General features: G+C 41.3%; 2 protein-coding genes across 10 annotated transcripts in view; one reads left to right on the top strand and one right to left on the bottom strand.

Annotated features, from left to right (window-relative positions):
* The first annotated feature begins 391 nt into the window (after nt 1–391).
* Nucleotides 392–8,100, top strand: GSTK1 (glutathione S-transferase kappa 1). The gene is made up of 8 exons (XM_017814715.1): nt 392–644; nt 1,229–1,310; nt 2,068–2,196; nt 2,594–2,694; nt 3,107–3,142; nt 6,061–6,177; nt 6,691–6,784; nt 7,776–8,100. The coding sequence occupies exons 1-8, from the start codon at nt 579–581 to the stop codon at nt 7,814–7,816; spliced, it is 666 nt and encodes a 221-aa protein (XP_017670204.1). The 5' UTR covers nt 392–578; the 3' UTR covers nt 7,817–8,100.
* Nucleotides 8,101–8,233: 133 nt separating this feature from the next.
* LOC108497236 (rap1 GTPase-activating protein 1-like) overlaps nt 8,234–20,757 on the bottom strand; it is a 46,462-nt gene continuing 33,938 nt past the window's right edge. The window contains exons 19-24 of one of the 9 annotated variants that reach the window (XM_017814688.1): nt 20,078–20,194; nt 15,137–15,263; nt 14,946–15,048; nt 11,198–11,283; nt 10,969–11,040; nt 8,234–8,943 (exon numbers count right to left, since the gene is read on the bottom strand). In XM_017814688.1, coding sequence (XP_017670177.1) covers nt 11,017–11,040; nt 11,198–11,283; nt 14,946–15,048; nt 15,137–15,263; nt 20,078–20,194 — 457 coding nt within the window. In that variant the 3' untranslated portion in view covers nt 8,234–8,943; nt 10,969–11,016. The other 8 variants (XM_017814689.1, XM_017814690.1, XR_001874720.1 and 5 more) reach the window with 8 other exon arrangements.

Raw genomic sequence — 20,757 nt, 5'->3', positions numbered from 1 at the left:
GTTCAGAAAGCTGCTTTGTTGACAATTGAGATTACAGCCAGATGAATGAGGAGCACGTGACAGGATGCAGGGGGAAGCGTTTGGGCATTGCACGTAACTTCTTGTAGGATGGTTAGGGGAGGAACTAAAGCTGGGGGAAAGGGAAGGGTTTAGCTGAATGGAGGAGGAACAAGTATGGGAAAATCGAGGGTAGGGAGACAAAAGGGCCAGTCGCACGTAAAGCGTTTGCTGATCCGGCAGGGAAGCCGTGCTCCCGGGAAAACATGCTGCACTGCTCCGCTGAGTCAGCTCCCGGGAGCCTCCGCTCCCCCGGCCTCGCCATGGAGAAGGGCTCAGGCTCTCTCCCGGTCTTCCGCGAAGCCGCAGCTCCCGCCCCCACCCCTCCTCTTCCTCCCGGGCCGGGAGTCACAAGAGAGACAGCGAATGGACGGGCCGGGCAGCGGCTCAGGGAAGGACGGGGAGGAGGCTGAGGGGCGGGCGTGCAGGACTGCGGAAGGGCCGCCCTGCTCCCTGCCCGGGGCGGCGCTGCTGCTGCTGCGGGAGCGCGCTCGGGAGCGGCGGGACGGGACGGGGCCAGGATGAGCCGGACGGTCGTGGAGCTGTTCTACGATGTGATCTCCCCGTACTCCTGGCTGGGGTTTGAGGTGAGGGTGCGGCAGAAGGCGGGAGGCCCTGCCCGGAACGCCTCGGGTCTCTGCGGCCGCTGGTGCCCGGCCGGTCCCGGGAGGTCGCTCCCGTCGCCGCCTCCCTTTCCGAAGGGCTGCTCAAGGGCAGCTCGTCCGGCCGGCTGCAGGCAGTGCCCTTCCCGCCTCGCAGTTAGTTCTTGCACCTTTGAAGGGTGTCTGGGTTTCTTCCTCGCGTGTTGAAATCCAGGGACGCCAAGGAAGCGTGTCCCAGCCAAACGGCAGCATGGCCTGTGGCTACGCGGGAGTTACTGCTGAACATTTTGCTTCAGAGATAGTTTTGATGTTTAACAGGTGTGAGCGTCCACTCATGAGCTTGATCTTTCGCTTATTTATTCCTGCTTAGACTTTTACAGTCATGATACGAATATGGTCCTCTCAGTTTTTCTGAGATCAGTTCTCTGGCAGCATCCAGAAAAGGCTTTAGGGCTATCACTGATAAAATAGAAAAGGATTTATCTGAAGTGTCTATTTACTGCCTTACCTGCACACAGCTCTATAGAAACCTCTGACTTTTAATCCATCATTACTCTTTTATGTTGCAGGTTCTCTGCCGCTACCAGCACATCTGGAATATTGACCTGCGCTTTCGTCCAGCGTTCCTTGGTGGCATAATGCAACAAACTGGTAGGCAACACAAAGAGATTAGTTCTATAGGGTAGCACCTTCTTCACTAGTATGGCATTAGTGGGCAAACTCTTGGTGAGTGCAGAGCCCACAGAGCCTGCTTTAAACTAATTTTTGGCACCAATAACAAATTAACCATAGGATTGTGGAGCTCGGTAGTGATTGAGAAATCACTCACGAAGAATTTCATACTGTTGCAACTACATACCCACACAGACTTTGGCAGTCTGTGCCAAAGTTCATCAGTTCTAAAATACCATCATAATAATTTGATATGGAGTGTTTTCCTTAAAGTTTTCTGTTGAGTTGAAACCAGAAATAATTTGTGGAACTCTTGCACTTTGTAATATGCAGGAAGGATCCAAGTATGTCCTAAAACAGTACTCATGGTCTTATTAGAACAAAGTGATCACTGAGACTTACAAATCATGAAGTTAACAAGTCTCTACATTGGTTTACCCATGCATTAGTAGTTGTCTGTCTTAAAAGTCTGAATCAACAAAAATCCCTGCTAGGACATTTGTACCTTGGTTTAAAACTGATTCTGCTATCTTAAAGGGTTGATCTGTGCAAAACCAAAATAAATCATGTTTAAATCCTAGCATTATCTTTGGAAAAGCTGAGTATGTTTCAGTAAGCAAATAAGAAATTATACTCTTCCTTAGGCACATGTACATATGAGGTCTAATTTGTCCAGTGTTGGTTTGTCCAGTATTATAATACAGTTGGAAATCTCAACAGAACTTTTTCCTTAAAGGTAACAAGCCACCAGCAATGTTACCAAAGCGTGCTGAATACCTGCTGAAGGATATAAAAAGGATGGCAAAATATTACCAAGTGCCTGTAAAAATTTCCGGAGATGACTTCCAACGTATTTTTCGTACAAGTAAGAAAGAGACTTAGCTTAGCTGGTGTTTCTCATCTCTAACACTTCTGGTTCGAGTTCTCCCTAACAGTAAAGGTGAAAATTAATTCCCTGTCCGCAGCCTTTTTCTGTATCTATGAGCAATATGAAGCCTGTGCATTTTTAACCATAAAAGAAATTTCTGGAGAAATATGGCTGTGAATGATATAATTCACATAATATCATTGGGAGAGAATTGATTGCGAATCAACATAAGCTACTATGAATCAACATAAGCTTTACTATTAAAGACTGTGGATTTATCGGGCCTGTTACAGAGGAGGTCATACTGTTCTTAGGTAGCACTCATGCCGACCATCTCTGTTCCTGAACCTGTGCCTTGTTTCAGTGTGTTTCTCTGTCTCCCCACTAATCCCAGGCAGTCTTGCGGCCATGCGCTTTATCACAGCCATTGATATGACAAAACCAGAATACCTGGAACCCTTATCTAGGGAGTTCTGGATACGTTTCTGGTCACAGGTCAGTATTTTATGAAGCCAACTTTTTGATCCTTTCTGTCACCCTTCCTGTCGCACACCATTTAAATGTGGGATTCAAGCAAGAGAAAGGAAATGTCTTTTAATGAAGAGTCATAGGAGGATCTTAAGGTCATAGCAGTTCAGGAACCACTGTGAAAAGAACTAGTTTATAGTCACCTTAATTTACTTCTTTTAGTTTACTCATCATATGATGAGTCCTACAGGCCGAGTGGATCAGTGGTTCCTATCAGAAAAAACTTCCTAGATTAGGTGACTTAATACCTTTTCTGAGGAAATTTCTCCAGCAACTAGTATATTGGTTTTATTTCTATTTTGTTAGAAAACTTGCTTTCAAGTCTGGAGCTGAGCTTTTGTTCTTAAGTACTGATTTACTTATTTTATTCTTTTACCAGCATGAAGATATCAGTCAGCCAGAGAACATATTGACTGTAAGTATCTCCTTTTTTTGGTGCTTCTGCATTTCTGAGACAGATTCTTACTGATGACTTGGATCAGTAATAAACATGAAGACAGCTTAGTCAAATGAAGACTTGGAGTTTTGAAAAATTTCAGGTAGAAAAACATGGATTTAATTTGCCTAGAAGCTCTGTTTGGAATGTGAGGTTTTTTTCTTGTCATGCTTGCATCACACTGAGAACCAGAATCCCCCTTTTTTTTTGTTAATTCACGTGGCAAGATACCCAGGATGGACAATTAGTTATCTATTAATACTGCTTTATTAAGTCTTGAAAGTACAAACCGTTTCTCCAGAATACATTGAAGTATTGCTGCCATATGAAATGTTCAGGTAAAATGCAACACTTTGGGGAAGTTGACTTTCCATGGAGTGATGGAGCCAGGCTTTCTGATAAACTCAGTGCTGCATTGCCCTTTTGTATGCTTAGAAATTACACTCTTAGTGTATTTTCTTTTGATGTTTAGATTTTGTTTATTATAGTAAAAGCTGTCATGGCATGTAAGTTCATATACCAGGAGATTCTCTTTAAGGGCTCTCCTTTCTACATTATTTTATAAGTCCTTTTAATATGAAGAAAAGAGAGGAATTGTCCACAACTCGTCTCTCCTACTGAATGTCCCTAATTGAAATTTGAAACTTGCAGTCTTTGCAGTCTTGCTTTTCCCTCAGTCTAGTCCTTGCACTTCAGCTTCCTCTTAGCGTACCTTTTTTACCAGAATTTCAGCAAAGGCTTGTCTTTTCCCTTTTCAAGAGGGAAGATTTGAAGGATATAATTAAACTGTGGTGTGCTAACCCTGGTAGGCAGCTGAGCACCACACAGACATTCACTTGCTTCCTCCCATTGCCCAGGAGGACAGGGGAAGAGGTAAAGAAGAATAAAAGCAAGAAAACTTGTAGGTTGAGATAAAATTGCTTAATAAGCAAAAGTGGAAGAAGAGTGAAAGAAAACACAGTAAAGGCCATCACTCACCACCTCCTACAGGTAGACTGATGCCAAGCCAGTTCCCAAGCAAAAGGAAGTTAACCTCCTTAAACTGCCTCCTCACTAATTATTGCTCAGCCTGTTATATGGCATGGTATATCTCTTTGGTTAGTTCAGGTCATCTGCCTTGTGTCATCTCCCAACATGTTGTGAACCCCCCATTTATTCACTGTGGGGGCAGAGTGAGAAGCAGAGAATGCCTTGACACTATGCAAACACCGTTCATCAATAGCTAAACCAATTAGTATGTTATCAGCATTGTTTTGGTCACAAATCTGAAACAAAACCATAGGAGCTGCTATGAAGAAAAGTAGCTCCATCCCAACCAGACCCAGTACATAAATATATACAGAACATTCCCACATAGTCTCTTAATCCATCATTATTTAAATAAAGGAAGGACATGCAGAACTTCAGAGTCAGACTTCATACTCAGAAAGATCTTTAGTTTAGTCACTATTTGGCAGTCAATAAGAATCCCCCTATGTTCATTGAGGCAGACAAGTAGATGTCCTCTTGTTTGCTTATGTCTGTCTTCATTCACCCCTGCAGCAAGTACTAGACTTTCCTCTCTTCTGGAAATTTGCCATCCAAAGGGGTCCTTGGTGGGGGGTCCCAACCCTTTCATCTGAGTCATTATAGGCGAATTTATTTTACACATCAATTAGAAAAATGGAATGTTTTTTACTTGATAACAGTTCCTTAATATTTTTTTACTTCTTTATTTTTGCCAGCAATAACTTCACATAAATTGCTGTAGCAGCAATGTATAGTCTGAATTCTGCCTCAGTCTGTTTAAGTACTCTTTCTGCCCTTAAAATGGTGAGGACTAGATACTACATAACTGCAATCTAATATTGCAGTCTGAACACTGGTATCAAGCATACACAGCATTTTGTTCTCATCCAGTGCTACATTTGTTTAATCTCCTGTTCAAGCACAGTAAAAAAGAGCTCCTAATCTCCCTGATGTGTAAGTAGGAGAAGGTACAAGAAAATGTGGATGATAAACAAAAAAAAGCGATTGAAAGAAAGAATCAGTAATACCTGCATGTGCAGGATTAGGGGTCCATATGCAATGTTGGTTTATTGGTTTGTTTTTTGTTGGTGGGTTTTGTTTTGTTTTGGTTGGGGGTTTTTTGGTTTGTTTTGTTTTTGCTGTTGTTGTTTTGGGGTTTTTGGTTTGGTTTGTTGTTGTTGTTTTGGGGGTTTTTAATCAAAAAAAAAAAAAGAAAAAGCATGCCATTCAGGTAGATGGCAGGTAAGTTAAGCTTTTTTTTTAGTGAAATACTTTATTAAAAGTAATTGTAATCTCAGTTTTATCTCATAAACATCGGACCTTTAACTTTGGCTACTTTATCTCCTTCCTGTGTGGCAGAAGCGCAGAGGAGATGAAACAGATACAGCAGCAATACCAGCAACTGTTTAACCTCCGTGAGTTACAGTGACTGACTTTCATGCAGTCACTTACAGAACCCATGTGGCCACATTTGCCATACAAACTGTTTCTGTCTTGATAGGCTTGTACAGTAAGATTTTGTTTTCATAATACCAGTTTGAGGTTTTTGTAATTTATTGTAATTTATTTGGTAATTTATTTATGAGTCGTTGTATTAGAGGTTCAACTTAGGGGTGTTTTTTTCCCTTTTATGTTTACGAACTCCTTAAAATAATGTGCAGATTTTGGAAGTTTAAAATGTCTCTTCTACTTTGTATCTGAGAACTGTTAAATGATGAATGGGTTGGGCACACAGCAAGACAATTGTGCAAGAAGTGCTTCAAGAATGTTTTGAAATTTTTTTTGCAATAGACCTTGGGTGATAATACTAAGGATTAAATTAATTAGACCATAGTAGGAATTAGAGTATTTACTAATAAGGTACTCCTAATTATATCATCTTTTCTCAGGTTGCCCGACAGGCTGGGCTATCATCAGAGCTCTCCCAGAAGGTACTTGAAATGATTTCATCCCCTACAGTGAAGGACCGACTGAGAGAGACAACAGATGAAGCAATGAAATATGGGGTAAGACGCTTCCAATGCCATTGGGCTTCACAGCTATGCATTCCTTCTCTATTATGAATATGGGGAAGCAAGGAACAATGAAGGTGATGATTAGAAAGCACTATACAGACCATCTCTGTTGGGTGCTCTTTGCTTTTTGAATGTGTGAAAGCTAACTCACTATTGTTGGTAGTTTATTTCACTGTCGTATGGGAAAACCAGGTTGACCCATTCAGCTTATTCCAGCTGGACAGCAAGGAGGGGACCAGTACCACGAGACACCACTTATCACTACTTGAAATAGAACTGTGGATTTATCAGGCTACTTTTTTTGCTCCTTCAAAAGGGGCACACAAGGTCTGGAGAGTCACCTATCTTCTGATGGCTCCATTAGACTTTAAGAATGAAGAAGGTGAAAAGAAGGGGAGGAAAAAAAGTCAAACTTATTGGGGTTCATTCCTGAATACTGATGATGTGTCTGCAAAAAATTTTCTCATTATAACATTCTCTGTTTCATCTCCCTGGTGTTAATAGGCATTTGGGATGCCTGCTGTTGTGGCACATTATAATGGGGAACCTCATCTCTTTTTTGGCTCTGATCGTTTAGAGCTGCTAGGCAGCGTTATAGGTGAGTCTACCTAATAACATCACTTCTGGTTTCAGACTTTCACCCTCTTTTAATGAAATACATAATGCAGCTCTTAAGGTCTTTCAAATATTTTTAGTTTTAACATTTTCATTTTCTATCTCTTTAATAAAAAGCACATTATTACAGCTACCCAACCTATACCTTTGATAACTTGTGTCTACCTACACAAATTTGTAACAGATATTCATATATTAAACATCCTTATTTTCATTTTTCTACCACAGAATGCACACTTTAAATTTTTAGAGATTGAAATAGGCTGTGTTAAAAAATCAAGTCACCTGTTTTAATGGGTTAGAAGGCATTTGTCTATTGATCTCAAGATTTGGCACTTGAGAGAGTATGTCACTAGAAAGAGTCATGCACATAACTAGCTCTCATGCATTTGTTGAAAAAATTCAGCAGAAAATATTAATGTAAATTAATATTAGTCATAGGCTTAAACAGAAGGGAAATTTTTTGAGTTTGTTTTTTTTTCTCTTCTTAATGGGTTTCTGATTCCATAAAATGAGAGTGAGGAAGATGAGTACCCAACACCCACTGCAGTAGTCACTAGTCCTGATTAGAATGTTGTGGCCTGGTTTCTAATCTCAACTCCAAGGATTTACTCAGATTTTCTTTTTGTTTCTCTGACTCTCCAGCCTTCCACCCTTTTTTGCTTTCTTAGTCCCCAGCCCCCCCAAAAAGGAGTCCTAAAAAGAATTGGTTTGACCCTCATGTGCAATACCCCGGACCCACCAAATTTCTTATGTCTAACAGAGGAAAAATTCTTCTGTACAGCTTCAGCTGTTCCTAGACAATGAAGGATTTATGCAGCTCTCTGAAGTCAAACCACATACAGATCTGTATTCTGTCTCAGTAGTTAACCTTCAAAAGAGTAGGAATAATCATCCTGCTGCAGAAATATGACTGCCGAATTACTCCTGTGTATTAAATTCTAACTGTCTCTTTTGTCTGGTTTGTCTTGCAGGTGAAAAATGGCTGGGACCAGCCCCAAGTGCCAAGCTGTGAGAAGTCCTGGGGAAGTATACAAGAAGGAAAATACATATATATATACACACAGTCAATCTTCAGTGATTATCTGAATATATCAATTTTAGGGAGAGATGGCTTTCTGATCCATAACAGTTACTTTTACAGCTTGATCTCATCTCCAATTAGGAAGAATTTCAAGGTTTGCCAGTATTAAAGTTTGGTGAGGTCTTTACCAATACAAATGTGCTTAGTTTTTTTCAACAGATCACAGACTAACGTGAAAGATAAAACATTAAATATTTAACTTCTTGCAGATCAAACATTCTTCTTTTCTCGTTAGTCCTCTTTTCGTTTACCCTAAAACATGAGGGTTAAATTGTAATGGGACTGTGATCTCTGGACTTCTTATGTCTTCCTGCTTGTCCTTTGTAAACACACACACACACAACCTAAGAGAAGCTGGCCATATTCTTCTTTTATTTTAAATCCAATATACTACATAGGCACTAGAAGCACAGGATAAGGTATTCATGCTTCCTTTTACTTAGCAGCGTGGCAACTGGAGGGGACACAATTCAAGCCCAAAGAAAAGTCTAGGGAACCAATCAAGTATTTCAATAGGAACCGTCCCCATCCTGAACAGTATTTTGTACACCTTGCTCTGCAGTGACTGACATTTGAGGAAACCACCATACACGTGCAGCACCAATCCCAGACCTTGCGGGGGTTTTTAGTTAATGCAAGTTTTACAGTAATGTCTTCGCAGGACAGTGGTGATCACCATGCAAGTTTAGCTGGTAACTGAACCAGATTGTATTTTGCTTCCTCGAGGATGCCCTAACTGCTGCCTATCCAAAGGTGATTTGGATATGGCTATGAGGGGCTTTCCATCACATAGTCTGCAGAGGGAAAGCTGTGGAAACAATAAAATTAAGAAATTTCCATGGAAACAGTTTGATCCTGGCCCTGTATTGGCTGAATTGGAGTAACACATTGAAACTAATTTGATTTGTATGAAGCTTGATTTCTCAATGATCCCAGGCTGTCTCTGATGCATCACTGAATGAAGCAGAAGAACTGGCAGCAGCTGGAATTCTGGTTTTTGTCTTTTTCTGAACTTTAAGGTAAAGCATGTTCACACTTGTTCATTTGAACAGCAAATCCTGGAACAAAGCATCAGAAAAAAAATCTGTATCTTTCATGTTCTTACAGCTATAAGTGCTGTGGGAGTATCATGTTCCCCCATCCACAATTTTGCCTTCTTACACCTCTTTCAGTTCTTCAGGAAATATAACTTAAGAACTCCTTCCTCCTTTTTACTAGTGCACCCATTAGTCTTTGGGCAAATCCAGCCTGGAACTTCAGGAAATCTTTGTGAGATACAAGAGGAGTTAGAATGACATGTATGTAGGTACCATAGGTTTCTTTGAGTCCCCTGAAGCCATGTTATAGCAATTTTTTACCACTTCTCTCCTGAAATTTGCTTGTCTCCAATCTGTGCTATCAAAGTGATTCTGAGGTGATAAAATGGAATGACTAAAACATCACTTTAAGCCAGTAGTGCTATCTATAAGTGGGTAAAATGCCCTTTTGTGGAAGTTATGAACTCTGATGAGAAACTGGTGAGAATTCAAGGAACATCTGGAAATAATCTCAAGGTAAAAGCCAGGGTCTCATGAAATTTAATCATTTGAACCAGACTGATTGAAAAATAACCAGCCTTTGTGGCAGAATGTTGTTGATTTAGCAGGTGTACCAAATGAGATGGATCTTACAGACTGTGATATATTTCACAAAACTGCTTTAAAGGCCCTTAGACCTACTTCAAATCAGTGGAAACTAAATGCTCAAAACCTTAGGTACTAAAATAATACTTAAAACACTACTGAGATAAGGAAAATCCAAACTCAGGATTTTCCTTCCATTGCTTAGTGCCTGTAATAACCACCAGTAAATGCAAAACCACAGCCTTTGCATTTATATCAGTGAGTTTGAAAATTGTTGTAATTCTGACTGTATACATACTTTGAGCAAAATTTGCCTGTTTGGGAGCAGAATTTTGATGGAGTTCTGCCTCTTGTTCAGACAACCTTGCTCCAGGGTTACAGAGCACAAGCTCGGCTGGCAGCTACACTGTCATGCTCAGTACTTGTCTTTGTTGTAGTGTGCATTGCAGTAGTCTCAGTGATAAGTAACAGCTTCTTTACCTGGCTTCCCTTTCTGATCTCCTGTGGCACCAGTGACCACCACCACAAGGAGTGGTGGTGACTGACTTTGAATGCTGACTGCTGACCTGACTGCTCTGAACGCCACAAGGTGGCAGGGCAGCTAAAAGCCGAACATTGAAAAAACACTGAGGATCTAAACATCAGTAATAAGAACTACCAGCTGTTCAGGATTATTTAGCAATAGGTGGAAGAATTTTCTTCTATAAAGATGATACCCCTTCTACTTCACTATATACCAAACTAGTTCCTGAGAGCCTCACATCCACACCACTTTCAAGGCAGCATGTTGTTTAGCTGTCAGGCCAGAGAAGATACTGAGCAAGGAAAGGAATATACCAAGTGAAAAGAGATACTGTCAGCAACACAAGCAAAACTGGACTATGAATTGTAGGGAACAAACCTGAAGGTGTGTTCCCCTTTGCTCTATTACAGATCTCTCCAGGAGATCAAGTCCCACTTCCCATGTCTGGAAAAGCTGTGAAACTGGCGTGGACAAGTAGGTCCCACCAATACTAGGCTAAAAGCAAACAAGCAAGTGAACAGATAGGCACAACATTACAAAATGAGCAAAAGAAAAGTGTTCTGTAGAGTAATGAAACTATAAGAAGCAGCAGATAGGCACAGAGAAAGCTAGATTGCATCTTAGCAAAGGAAACTGAACAAACAAACAAAAAAGAAGAGGAAAAAAACTGTGCCTAGATTAGGGCAGAGAGCAGTGTCTCCATGGGAAATGCTGTTCCCTGAGAGGAAGGAGGCAACCAAGAAAGGGAGAGCTTAGGTACATTAGGCAGGCCAGAGTCAGCTGGCCATGGAAGATCATCTGGGGAAGAAGGTGTAGGATTAACTGTTTACTGTGGAGCCGTACAGTAATTGCTGCACTGTTTCAGTGAGGCCAGGGATGGCCCAGGGCCTGCCTCCATCCTGAGCCAAGGGCCTACAGCGCTCCTCCAGGTCCGTTACCTGTGCTCCTCACCCAGTGTGCACCAAGACAGTCCTCCAGCGGTGACATCACACACAGCACAAAATGGAGGCCTGCAGAACAAGGCAGTTCTTTAACCTCCCTCTGCAAGTACCTTCTCATTGCCCTTTCAACCCTCAGCAAGCAAAGCCTCCTAAATAAAGTTCCTCTCTTTTCTCCCATCTTTATCTTTGTGCAAGTGAGAAGGAAACATTTTATTAAAGCACTTACTGGATTATGGTGCTGAGCATCTGCTTTGCTGCCTTTTCCTTTTCCAGTGGAGCCAGCAACACTGCTGGAAGGAAGCAACCTGCTTCCTAGAAGGGAACCAAGCACAGAACAATAAAGAAATAATCAAGAGGGCATCCCAGGAGTTGCACATATAGCTGGTTTTACCCCAGTCTTTTCACAGATCTGTGACTCATCCACAGGTAAGAGTGAAAGGAGCGTATCTATGGCCAACTTGACTAATGTTACCTTGACCTATTTCTCATTCTAGCTTGAAACACGAGGAAGGTGACTATTTTCATTTCATTCATTCATTCAAAAAAATCACTGGCCACTGGTTCCAGACTGTTTCAATGCCACAGCTCTTTGGCTTCTTGCCTAAAGAAGCTACACCTGTAGCTATCTAATGAGTAATAAAGGAATTTTCCAACCTTTACAAAGGTTTTCATGAGTCTGTTTTTAATTTCTGTATCAGTCTAATGTTACACACAAAAAATAGTTTAAAATAATACAGCAGGTTCCAGTAAGTGACAATTCATGCAGTCAAGCTAAGAAATGCCATTACTAAATACATCTGTGCAACCTGAATGCCTTATCTCTAAGAATATAACACTAGAAGTGTTAAAGAGAGTTACAGCTGGATTTATGTCCTGCCCTTGAGGCTAAGAGGAAAGTCACCTCTGCCTCATGTGATATGAACTGGCGTATGAGACATGTTTGTACTTTAAAGCCAAATCAAAAAATATTTTGGCAATGGCAGCTCTCTGTGTCTTTATCTGGGAGCATAACGACTACAGACTGCTGACACTTTTTTTTCCTTTTCTGTAACATTTTTCTCTTAATCTGAAAGGCAATTTGGTGAACCCAAGAACGTGTACATGATTAGGAATTCTGGAATCATTCAGTGTAAGACCTAGACTTACAGTGGGCATGTCTTATGTTTCTCTGGAAAACAAAACCAATTCAGTCTGATTTTACACAGTGCATTAACTGTGGCTGAATAGTTATTGTATAGCTCAGTAAAGGGCAAAACTAAAACACCAGGATGCCTCTCTGTGTCCCAAGGGGCTTTCTTTGCTTTGTTTAGTTTAACTCTGGCATATCTTCAGTTTATTATGTTCAGTTATGGATAATTACAGTTCTTCCCTGTAGCACAGATTAACCCAAATTACCAATATTCATTTAAATGTAATTTTGTCTAGGAATACTAACATGTATTGCCACACTTGATCTTGTGGTAATTAGTCTTCCATCAGGACTGGATGTAGTAAATGAACAGAAAATTTTTAGTATTTGCAAAAATCAAAATAAATGTATCATCCCTGTGGTTTTCCTTCTTTTTTTTTTAGCACAAAAAATTGGTCTTAAGCCTATCTTTTTCTAGCTCAAGAACTGTCAGAATTTCTGGAAATAAATTTTCAAATTCAGAAGAGCAAGATTTCATCTTGTGCTTAGAGAATGCAGGCTTGACTCTGCTACCTCGTACCTCACACACACATGTAACTACATCTCTGCAGTCTCCTGATTAGATGAATTGATTTCAACTAATCCAAAAAGTATCCATGTTTATCCATTTTAACAATGGCTCTCTTAGCACAAATCAGAAGCCCACATACACACCTGCAGGTTTGTTGGTGTACCCATATATAGGTCTGGTTTTTTTACATGTATGCAGTGAAGATATAAGAATAGATATGGTACAGCAGAAAATCACCACTCCTGCAGGGTGCAGCTGTCTGACCATGCCAAGGTACTGAGAAAGCACAGTGAAAGTTTTGCAGTGTCAGTATCAGATCATTGCCACTCACAGTGGAGTCTATAAAACCTAAAAATTATGTTGAACATTATATCGCATTCTCTGCAATGATTATTCTTCGTGATGCATGATTTATATACTTGTGGGACAATAAGGAGTCAGCAGATAGGGAAACTATCTTGGGAAGAGCAGCAGAGGCCACTAGAAAGCATCCATCTTTCTCACACCTGCCTGTTCTCAGTGTCATGCCACAAAGGCAATAGGCGTGAATTTGCGAGCGGAGCTGTGGCCCGCTCAAGATAATCCCAGAAATACATGGAAATGGTAACCTGGACAATGTCATGGTGATACGAGTGAAAACCCTCTGTGAGGCACAGAGCAACTATTGCCTTTATGGTGTCATTTCCAGATCCCTTACAAAAGAAACAATTTCATGGTGTTGGGCCTCCTGGCCTTACAGTATTTTTTTTATCACTCTTGCTCTGAGCTGATGACACTGAACTCCTTCTTCCAAGCTTTCAAAAGAAGGACCTATTGAAGCTCTTCCTACCTTCTGCCTCATAATAGCAGCTCATTGGTTGTCTTCTATTGTGAAGGTCCCTGACATGCCGCTTTTTCATATCACCACATTTAACACCTTTATGTCTCTCCTTCAGAACAGGTAATATTTGTACATAGCACCCCAGCTCCTAATTGTAGCATATGGCATGGCTCTCCTCTTCCTCTGCATGATCAATAATCCCACTTGTTTTTCCTGTTCTCCCAGAGTTTCAACACCAGCACCTTGGGTTCTCTTGTGTCTCTAAGCATACAAGCACTCATGCTCTGAGTTGTTCTGCAAAGTTGAGAAATCTTACAAACATCTCACAGAACAGAGGTCTCTGCAGAACATCTGACAGTATCACATCCTCAATGCTGTCGCTAAGATACAGACAATTTTAAGCAGGGCCACTATTGACATCTCATACAGGGCAGCAGAGGAAACTAAGACCTAACTCTATCTTCAAAGTAAACTGGCTCCACTTTCTGATGCTTGTTATCTTTATCAACAATCCCTTTTCACACAATTCCTACAAAGATTTCACTGTCCCTTCCAACCAACTCTCTCATTTGCCATAAACATAATCCCTAGTATCTCTTACCATCTCAACATGGTCCTATTCCAGTCTTTTGGCAACAATTGTTAAGTTTTGCCTTTCACAGTTTCTAATGACTTCCCAAACTCAAAAGCTTAGTCTTCTCAATCATACTTTCCCAAAATCTTACACAGTCCTCTGAGCCTCATTCTCAGAAACAGGTTGAAACTGATTTAAATTTTCCCTAATTTTAGCTTTAGACTGATTCTCAACATGAAATGCTTTAGTACAAACCAGTTCATTTTAACAAAGCGAAACAACAACTGCAAACAGGGTCTGAGATCAGTGCAGGTGATACAACCTCAGCAGCAGGTAATACGATAGTTCTCCCTGCTATGGGACCGAAAAGAAGACTATAATCATCTCTTTGCACTATGAATGGATCCAAGCTGACTTTAATCAACTACTTCAGCTTTAATCAAGTAAGATTGACTAAAGAGCCTAGCCAAAAAAAAGCTCAGTATAGGTTAGCTACCTCATTACCCCCATTCTGAGAAGCATACCGCTTAGTTCAGGAAACACTGTTTCTATAATTCCTATATCCAAACTGTCAAGTTTATAAAGAAGTGTGGGCACTGATTCAGAAATGCAACCATAGCTCTCCACAGAAACACAAACACGTTCATTCTTTGCAGTCTACTGTAACTCTGTCTGCAGTACGTACAGCACTGTTTATTCATGCTACTGAAACATTCTCTCCGCATTAAAGTTTGCACGCCAGTTTCTCTCCCCATTTCTCTGTCATCTACCTACACTTCTCAGATCTTAAGTACAGCATATAAAGGATGCAGCTCAACCTCCCATACGCTTCTAGAAGCATAAGTAGAGGATTTTTTCTTTTTATTCTTTCTTTTTTTACCTGGTGAGCTAGAAGTACTGGGTGTGCAGTCACTGTCATCCAGCCACATATTCTGAACCATTGAATCCTGTTTTGGAGGGCCCTCAAGAGAGCACGTCAGCTCCTGGAGAGGGCAAAGAAGACGTGTTTTAATAATGCACTTGGTAAAATCAGGCAGGGTAGCCTCTGTTTGTTAGAGATCAGACACCCACCCTGTCATTCTCCTCTTCCTCAGATGCTCCATTTTCCCTTAATCCACTACAACAACTGCTTACACTGGATGAAGAACGTGAGAGTGGCTGCATCACACAGTATCCTGAAGACTGACTCCTGAGCATTCTGTGAAATGCAAGCATTCAACATCATCATGCTTATTGTTACACACAGGCTTAATTTTTTGTGGCATAACTTTATTATACAGCAATCAGAAACAGTAAGAAGAAATGATTCATCCACAGCTAGTTTTTCCACCTAGGAGCAGAACACAAGTGAACTGGCTTGCATACCTTAATTTCTAGTTGCTACATCATTTAGTAGAAACACCACTTCTTTGTCTCCATGCTGGATAACTGTATGAAAGGACAAATCTAACTGAATTTTTAAGTCACAGACTTACGCGTAGTAAAGCGGAGTGAGTCACACCATCTGCATTTAAGTACCAAATACATCTAGACATTCATTAAAATCAACAGATGCCTTATTTTGGAGATCAGAGACTTAGAAGCCCAAATATAATATGAAGAGACGTGAAACCGAGTATAAAGGGCAGGCAAGACCCAGTCTTGGCCGCCCATTCCCACAGCTACTATCAGACTATCATGTTTGGTCTTATGTGAAATTCCAGACAGAACAAAGGGACTATAAAAAGCACATTTTTCATGCCATAGAGCTTATAAATTGTTACTGCTGGTTTTCTGGACAGGTGTAACACGAGAAGGCAGGAGAACACACAAACATTAACCAGTTTTATAGAACAGTTAACTAAGAAAGTTTAACAAAGCAATGGGAAGGTTGAAACAAATTACTGAGATCTGCAGGCTGTCTCAGTGTCAAACTATTTAGCATCAAGTGCCAAGCTCTTGCACAGGCAAGTCAGAACTTCCTCCTGCTTACAAACAGGAACACACCTAGGTCAGATTCCCATCCTGGTGATTTTCCATGTGACAAGTTGCCAGTAGATGGGCTCCTTTAGGTCCATTCCACTAAACTTTTAGGTCTCACAGGGTCATTCAACAGGAATATTCAAAGCAAATTGTATTGGATCACTTTACCACTACTTTCTCAAATGACACAGACACTGAGGTAGCCCGGTGCATGTTTCATAACTATCAAGAAAGACCCTTAAGGTCAGCTCTTCCCAGATCAGAATTTGTGATCCACTGCTTACAGTCATCTAGGAGATATAGCAGTCCATGAGGCTGACATGCTTACATGGTAGAAGGTGCACTGTGCATGTAAGCCTAAAATTTATGGGGAAATACCACTGTTTGCATAAGACTAGCCAGTAAGGGAGAGATGAGTGCTTAAAAATGTTAAGAAATATAAAAAAAGCTAAGAGAGGCAAGAAAGATAAGACACTTTTAACATACTAAATATATTTATTCCTTCAGAAACACTGCAAAATGTGGCCAATCTTGACCTACAAGCAGTAATGAAACCTAAAGTCCCAGGCATATTCCATGCCAGCATGCAACAGGGAGAACAGTAAAGATAGGGCCAATATAGGCCAAAGATATTTCCTCTAATTTAGGAAATATATTTTGGAGGAAATGAAGGCAAACATGCTTCTCCCTCAGCAGAGCAAACAATAACATGAATTTAAGTGAACTGGGATCTAGATTTCCACAAAGTATCTGCTTCTCAGCATCTTTCCTCAGCAGGTTTCTCCATCCTCGTTCTCTGCCCTGCATTTCCTGACCTATGTAATTCAAAGGCACTAGAGACAGAGGTGGAAACGTGTTCCTCTGCTCTTGCCTTCTGCAGGCCAAGATATTCTTACTCATTTGAAGGAAGGGGAAGCAAAGGGGTCGCACTCAAGGTGGCCTCCGTTCCCCATCATTAGCAGAGGCTGGTTCAGTGGCTGCTGATTGGGCAATGGGAAGAGCATAGAGCCAAAATGCTCCAACAGGAGCTCTCTGTCCATCTCCCTCTCCCAGAATTCCTGCTCCAGGAACTGCCAGTGGAGCGTTACTTGGTGCCATTGGTCTCTCCACAGTCCTTGAGGTCCTCTAAGTACGTTCATGCTCCTCTTAGCCAGGACTCTCATTTCACCCCAAAAGTCTTGCCAGTATCTTCAGTGAGGTAACCAATGACTGAGTAGCATCCGGTCCACTCCTGATTGGCTTGATGTCCCCACTCAGATGTGTCTGAGGAGGGAAAACACACATACAAAAAACCCATGTACTTTTCCTAGGATATGGACATATACAGTATAGTGCTTGATTTTTCAGATGTAACCCAGAAAGTTGTCTGTTCCTGAGGAGTTCTGCTACTTGGTTACATAGGCTGGCTTAAGTCTGTCCCTTGGGAAGAAGAATTATTTGGAAGGCTACCTGGACAGAAGAGCAGAAAAACTAAGGACAATTGTCCCTGCATGTGAGACAGAAGACACCATTAGCTCAAGTGAACAATGCAGTTTCATGGATTGCAGGCTGATCACTGCAGAAGGGTGTGTTGAGAAATCAGGAGGCAAAGACAGAAAGTAAGTGCCACTTTGTCTCTACTATAAATTAATTAATCTATAATTTATGTGTTCCTTTGGCATTTATTTCCAGGCTAGTTTTAGTAGAACACAGATGAAGAGGTTGATCATTCAAGTCTTGAATCTGAAATGGTTACTTAAGACCAGCAGCAACATGCTGGACATTTCTGCGATAAGAGAAATTTCTTGTGACTCTATGGAGAGAACCTGGAGAGGACTGACGACATACTACCAGGGATAACCCATTTATGTTATCTAATAGGGACTACATAAATTATTCTAGAACCATTCAGAACTCTTTTTGCATTAGAATTATGCCTATATCATGAATCCTGATTTGCAGTTCCACAATGAAAAACAGATAGGCTATTTCAGCAGAACATCAGCAAATGGTCTCCAAGACAGACTGTGAGAATTTACGCTCCCAGCCTTTTTCTGCAATACTGTGCTAATAATGTCTTGCTGAAAATTGTGTGCTTTACATGGTGGAATTACATGTTCTTACTCCCCTGTCTCAGACAACATGCAGAAAGTATGACTGCACATGAGCTAGTCCATAAGTCTGAGATCACAACTCTAACTCTGGACAATCACTAATTGTGCAAAACTCCATGCTACATCCCACCTCATAAACGAACTCTCCAGGAATGGGCTAAACCACCACAATTATGATCATAAGTGGTTTGAGTCTGTGACTGGAAAAAAATGCATAGAGAGAATCCTGGGGACAGAACTAGACAGACTGCCAAATACTACAGGTCATGCCTCATGTGCATAAACAATATTCATGCAAGTATTGTTAGTGAAATCCCATGCTACGTTTTCTCTCCAAAAGCATATGGATACCAACTTGAAACAGCCATTGCAGCTGGCTCACCTCAGCTGATGGAGAACGGGGATTGGGAAGTGGGGCAAGCCCACTATCATATGCAAAAGTCAGGAAAGAAAGCATCATACTTCTTTTTTTCCAGGACATGCACACATTCTACAGTCAGGTAACCAGGACTAGCCAAGCCATGAGATCTTTTCTAAATAGGAGAAGTCTTGCTTATTATGCAAGGTAATCATCTATCTAATCAAAACAAGAGTCCCTAACACATGCCTAGTCAGGAACTTCTAGTTCACTAACAAGGTCCCAGGCAGGATCAGGATGTGGTAATGCTGGAAGATGGTGGTTGCTGACCAGTCAGCAGTTCCATGTCCTGCATTCTCTCGTCCTTGGCTGCCAGAGCTAGCATCTTAAATGGTCTGTATCTCCTAGATGTACTCACATCCTCCTCCACACCAAAATTCTGGACACTCATCCAACCCAAAACCAAAACTAGCACATACACAAAAATGTACTTACCAGAACTCTGCACCTTGGCTGTGACAAAATTCCGGGCAGTACTACAGCACACAACTGGGTAGCTGAACTACTGCAGATAGTCAGCAGCCTGTAATTCTTAGAGAGCATTGGGTCTAGTTGGAAGGAAGGCTCTTCCTTGTCAAATCTGGCACCTGGAGCAACTACAACCACAGAGCCCTGGTTCTAGGGCACCTCCTGAAATTTTCTTAGACTAGACACAGTCCTGAGGAAGCGACATGCCCTAATACAAAATACTCTGTCCCTTTTTTGCCACAGGTCTCATCCAAGTTCTCATGAAAAAAATCAGGTGTGGCAAGCTCTTCCAGAAAGTCAGCTGCAGCCTTGGATTTAGAGACAGGCTGCTCTGGAATCTTGGAAATGTAAATGGGTGGTTTGCCTGAAGTATTCTAGATAGGATCACACACCAATATAAAACAGCTTAGCAACAGCAAAGCTCTACTACAAGGAAATTGCATTTTTCCAGTTTTTGGCAACCAGAAACTGGAAAACTATTTTGCAGACTGCTGCATGAAGTGTTTTGCAGGAGAACACTGGGTGTGGTATGGCGTGCTTTAGCAATGAAACATTGGTGCAACACATGAGACCGTGCTGTAACACCTGCTATAACACTTCGGGAGGACTGAAGACAGGTTAGTTCACGCTGGTTGGGAGCAGCGGCATGGATTCTGCTTAAAGGGGCAGAACTTGAGGACAACCCAACATCCCAACATACCCTTGTCCAAGCTTCTCCATGAAGCTCCAAAATCACTCCAGAGCAAACTATAGAAGAAACATATACATGAGTAAACATGGATAACTGGACAGCTAAGACTCTGCGTATCCTGTTGGATGCAAGCTAACATTATAGTAAAGATATAACCAAAATCACCTTTAAGTAGTCCAACCTTTCTTCACCGACTGCTTCAGAAAGCCGAGTCCATGACAGGCTCTGAAATACTGTACCACAGCCAGACATCTAACTTTTAAGACGCTACAATGCCTGATGTGGACAATCTCAGCAAAGCCTCCAACAGAACGAGACATGCACCACACTTAAGCCAATACCAGAGACAGTGAGCATCTTTCAAATTATTTTCAACTCACTTGCTCTTCCTGCTGGGGAACTCTGGGGAGCTGGGACTGGATGATCCATCAGACTTCAGGTCAAAGAAAGTTCCTGGACTGTCCAACACCCTCTGTATCCTCTCTGCAGTGTCTCTGCTTGGAGAAAAGAGAAACAAGCTATACTCAGAGCCAGAGTTAACTACTGTCTATTCTAATAGTCCTCTACAAACCCAATCCAAAGCTGGATCTCTCATATACATGTGAAACAGAAGTAAACACAGTTGTATTGAAAAGGGCAGACTCCTTACATGTCACATCTGACATATTCGAAATGGCAAACTTTAAGCTCCTTTTTAATTGATTTAAAAGCTTAAATTAATTACAGTATTCACCTTTAATTCTTAACTTTTTCTTTTATCCTCCCTCTTTCATTAGGATTTAATAGAGAGTGTAAATATGATGGTTACTATAGTATTACTGCTGCTAGTACTTGCCAAGATACTTCTGAAGAAAGCTGTCTGTGTGAGTAACTGAAAAGACAGGTATGTTTAATTAAATAAAGGAAAACTAAGGGGTTTTTTTGGGGGGAGGGGGATGCTGGGGAGCTTCAGCGATGGGAGTTCACAGAGCTCTTCCCCTGCTCTCCTGGTCAGTTGATCCTACCTGTACCCCTCAAATCACAGTTCCTCACGCCCTCACTTGTGCTAATAGAATTGTTT

This window comes from Lepidothrix coronata, unplaced genomic scaffold, assembly GCF_001604755.1.
Source record: "Lepidothrix coronata isolate B3197 unplaced genomic scaffold, Lepidothrix_coronata-1.0 Scaffold46, whole genome shotgun sequence".
Taxonomy (NCBI): Eukaryota; Metazoa; Chordata; class Aves; order Passeriformes; family Pipridae; genus Lepidothrix; species Lepidothrix coronata.
Note: the sequence above shows the minus strand (reverse complement) of the source record. Positions and strands in the feature narration are given on the sequence as shown.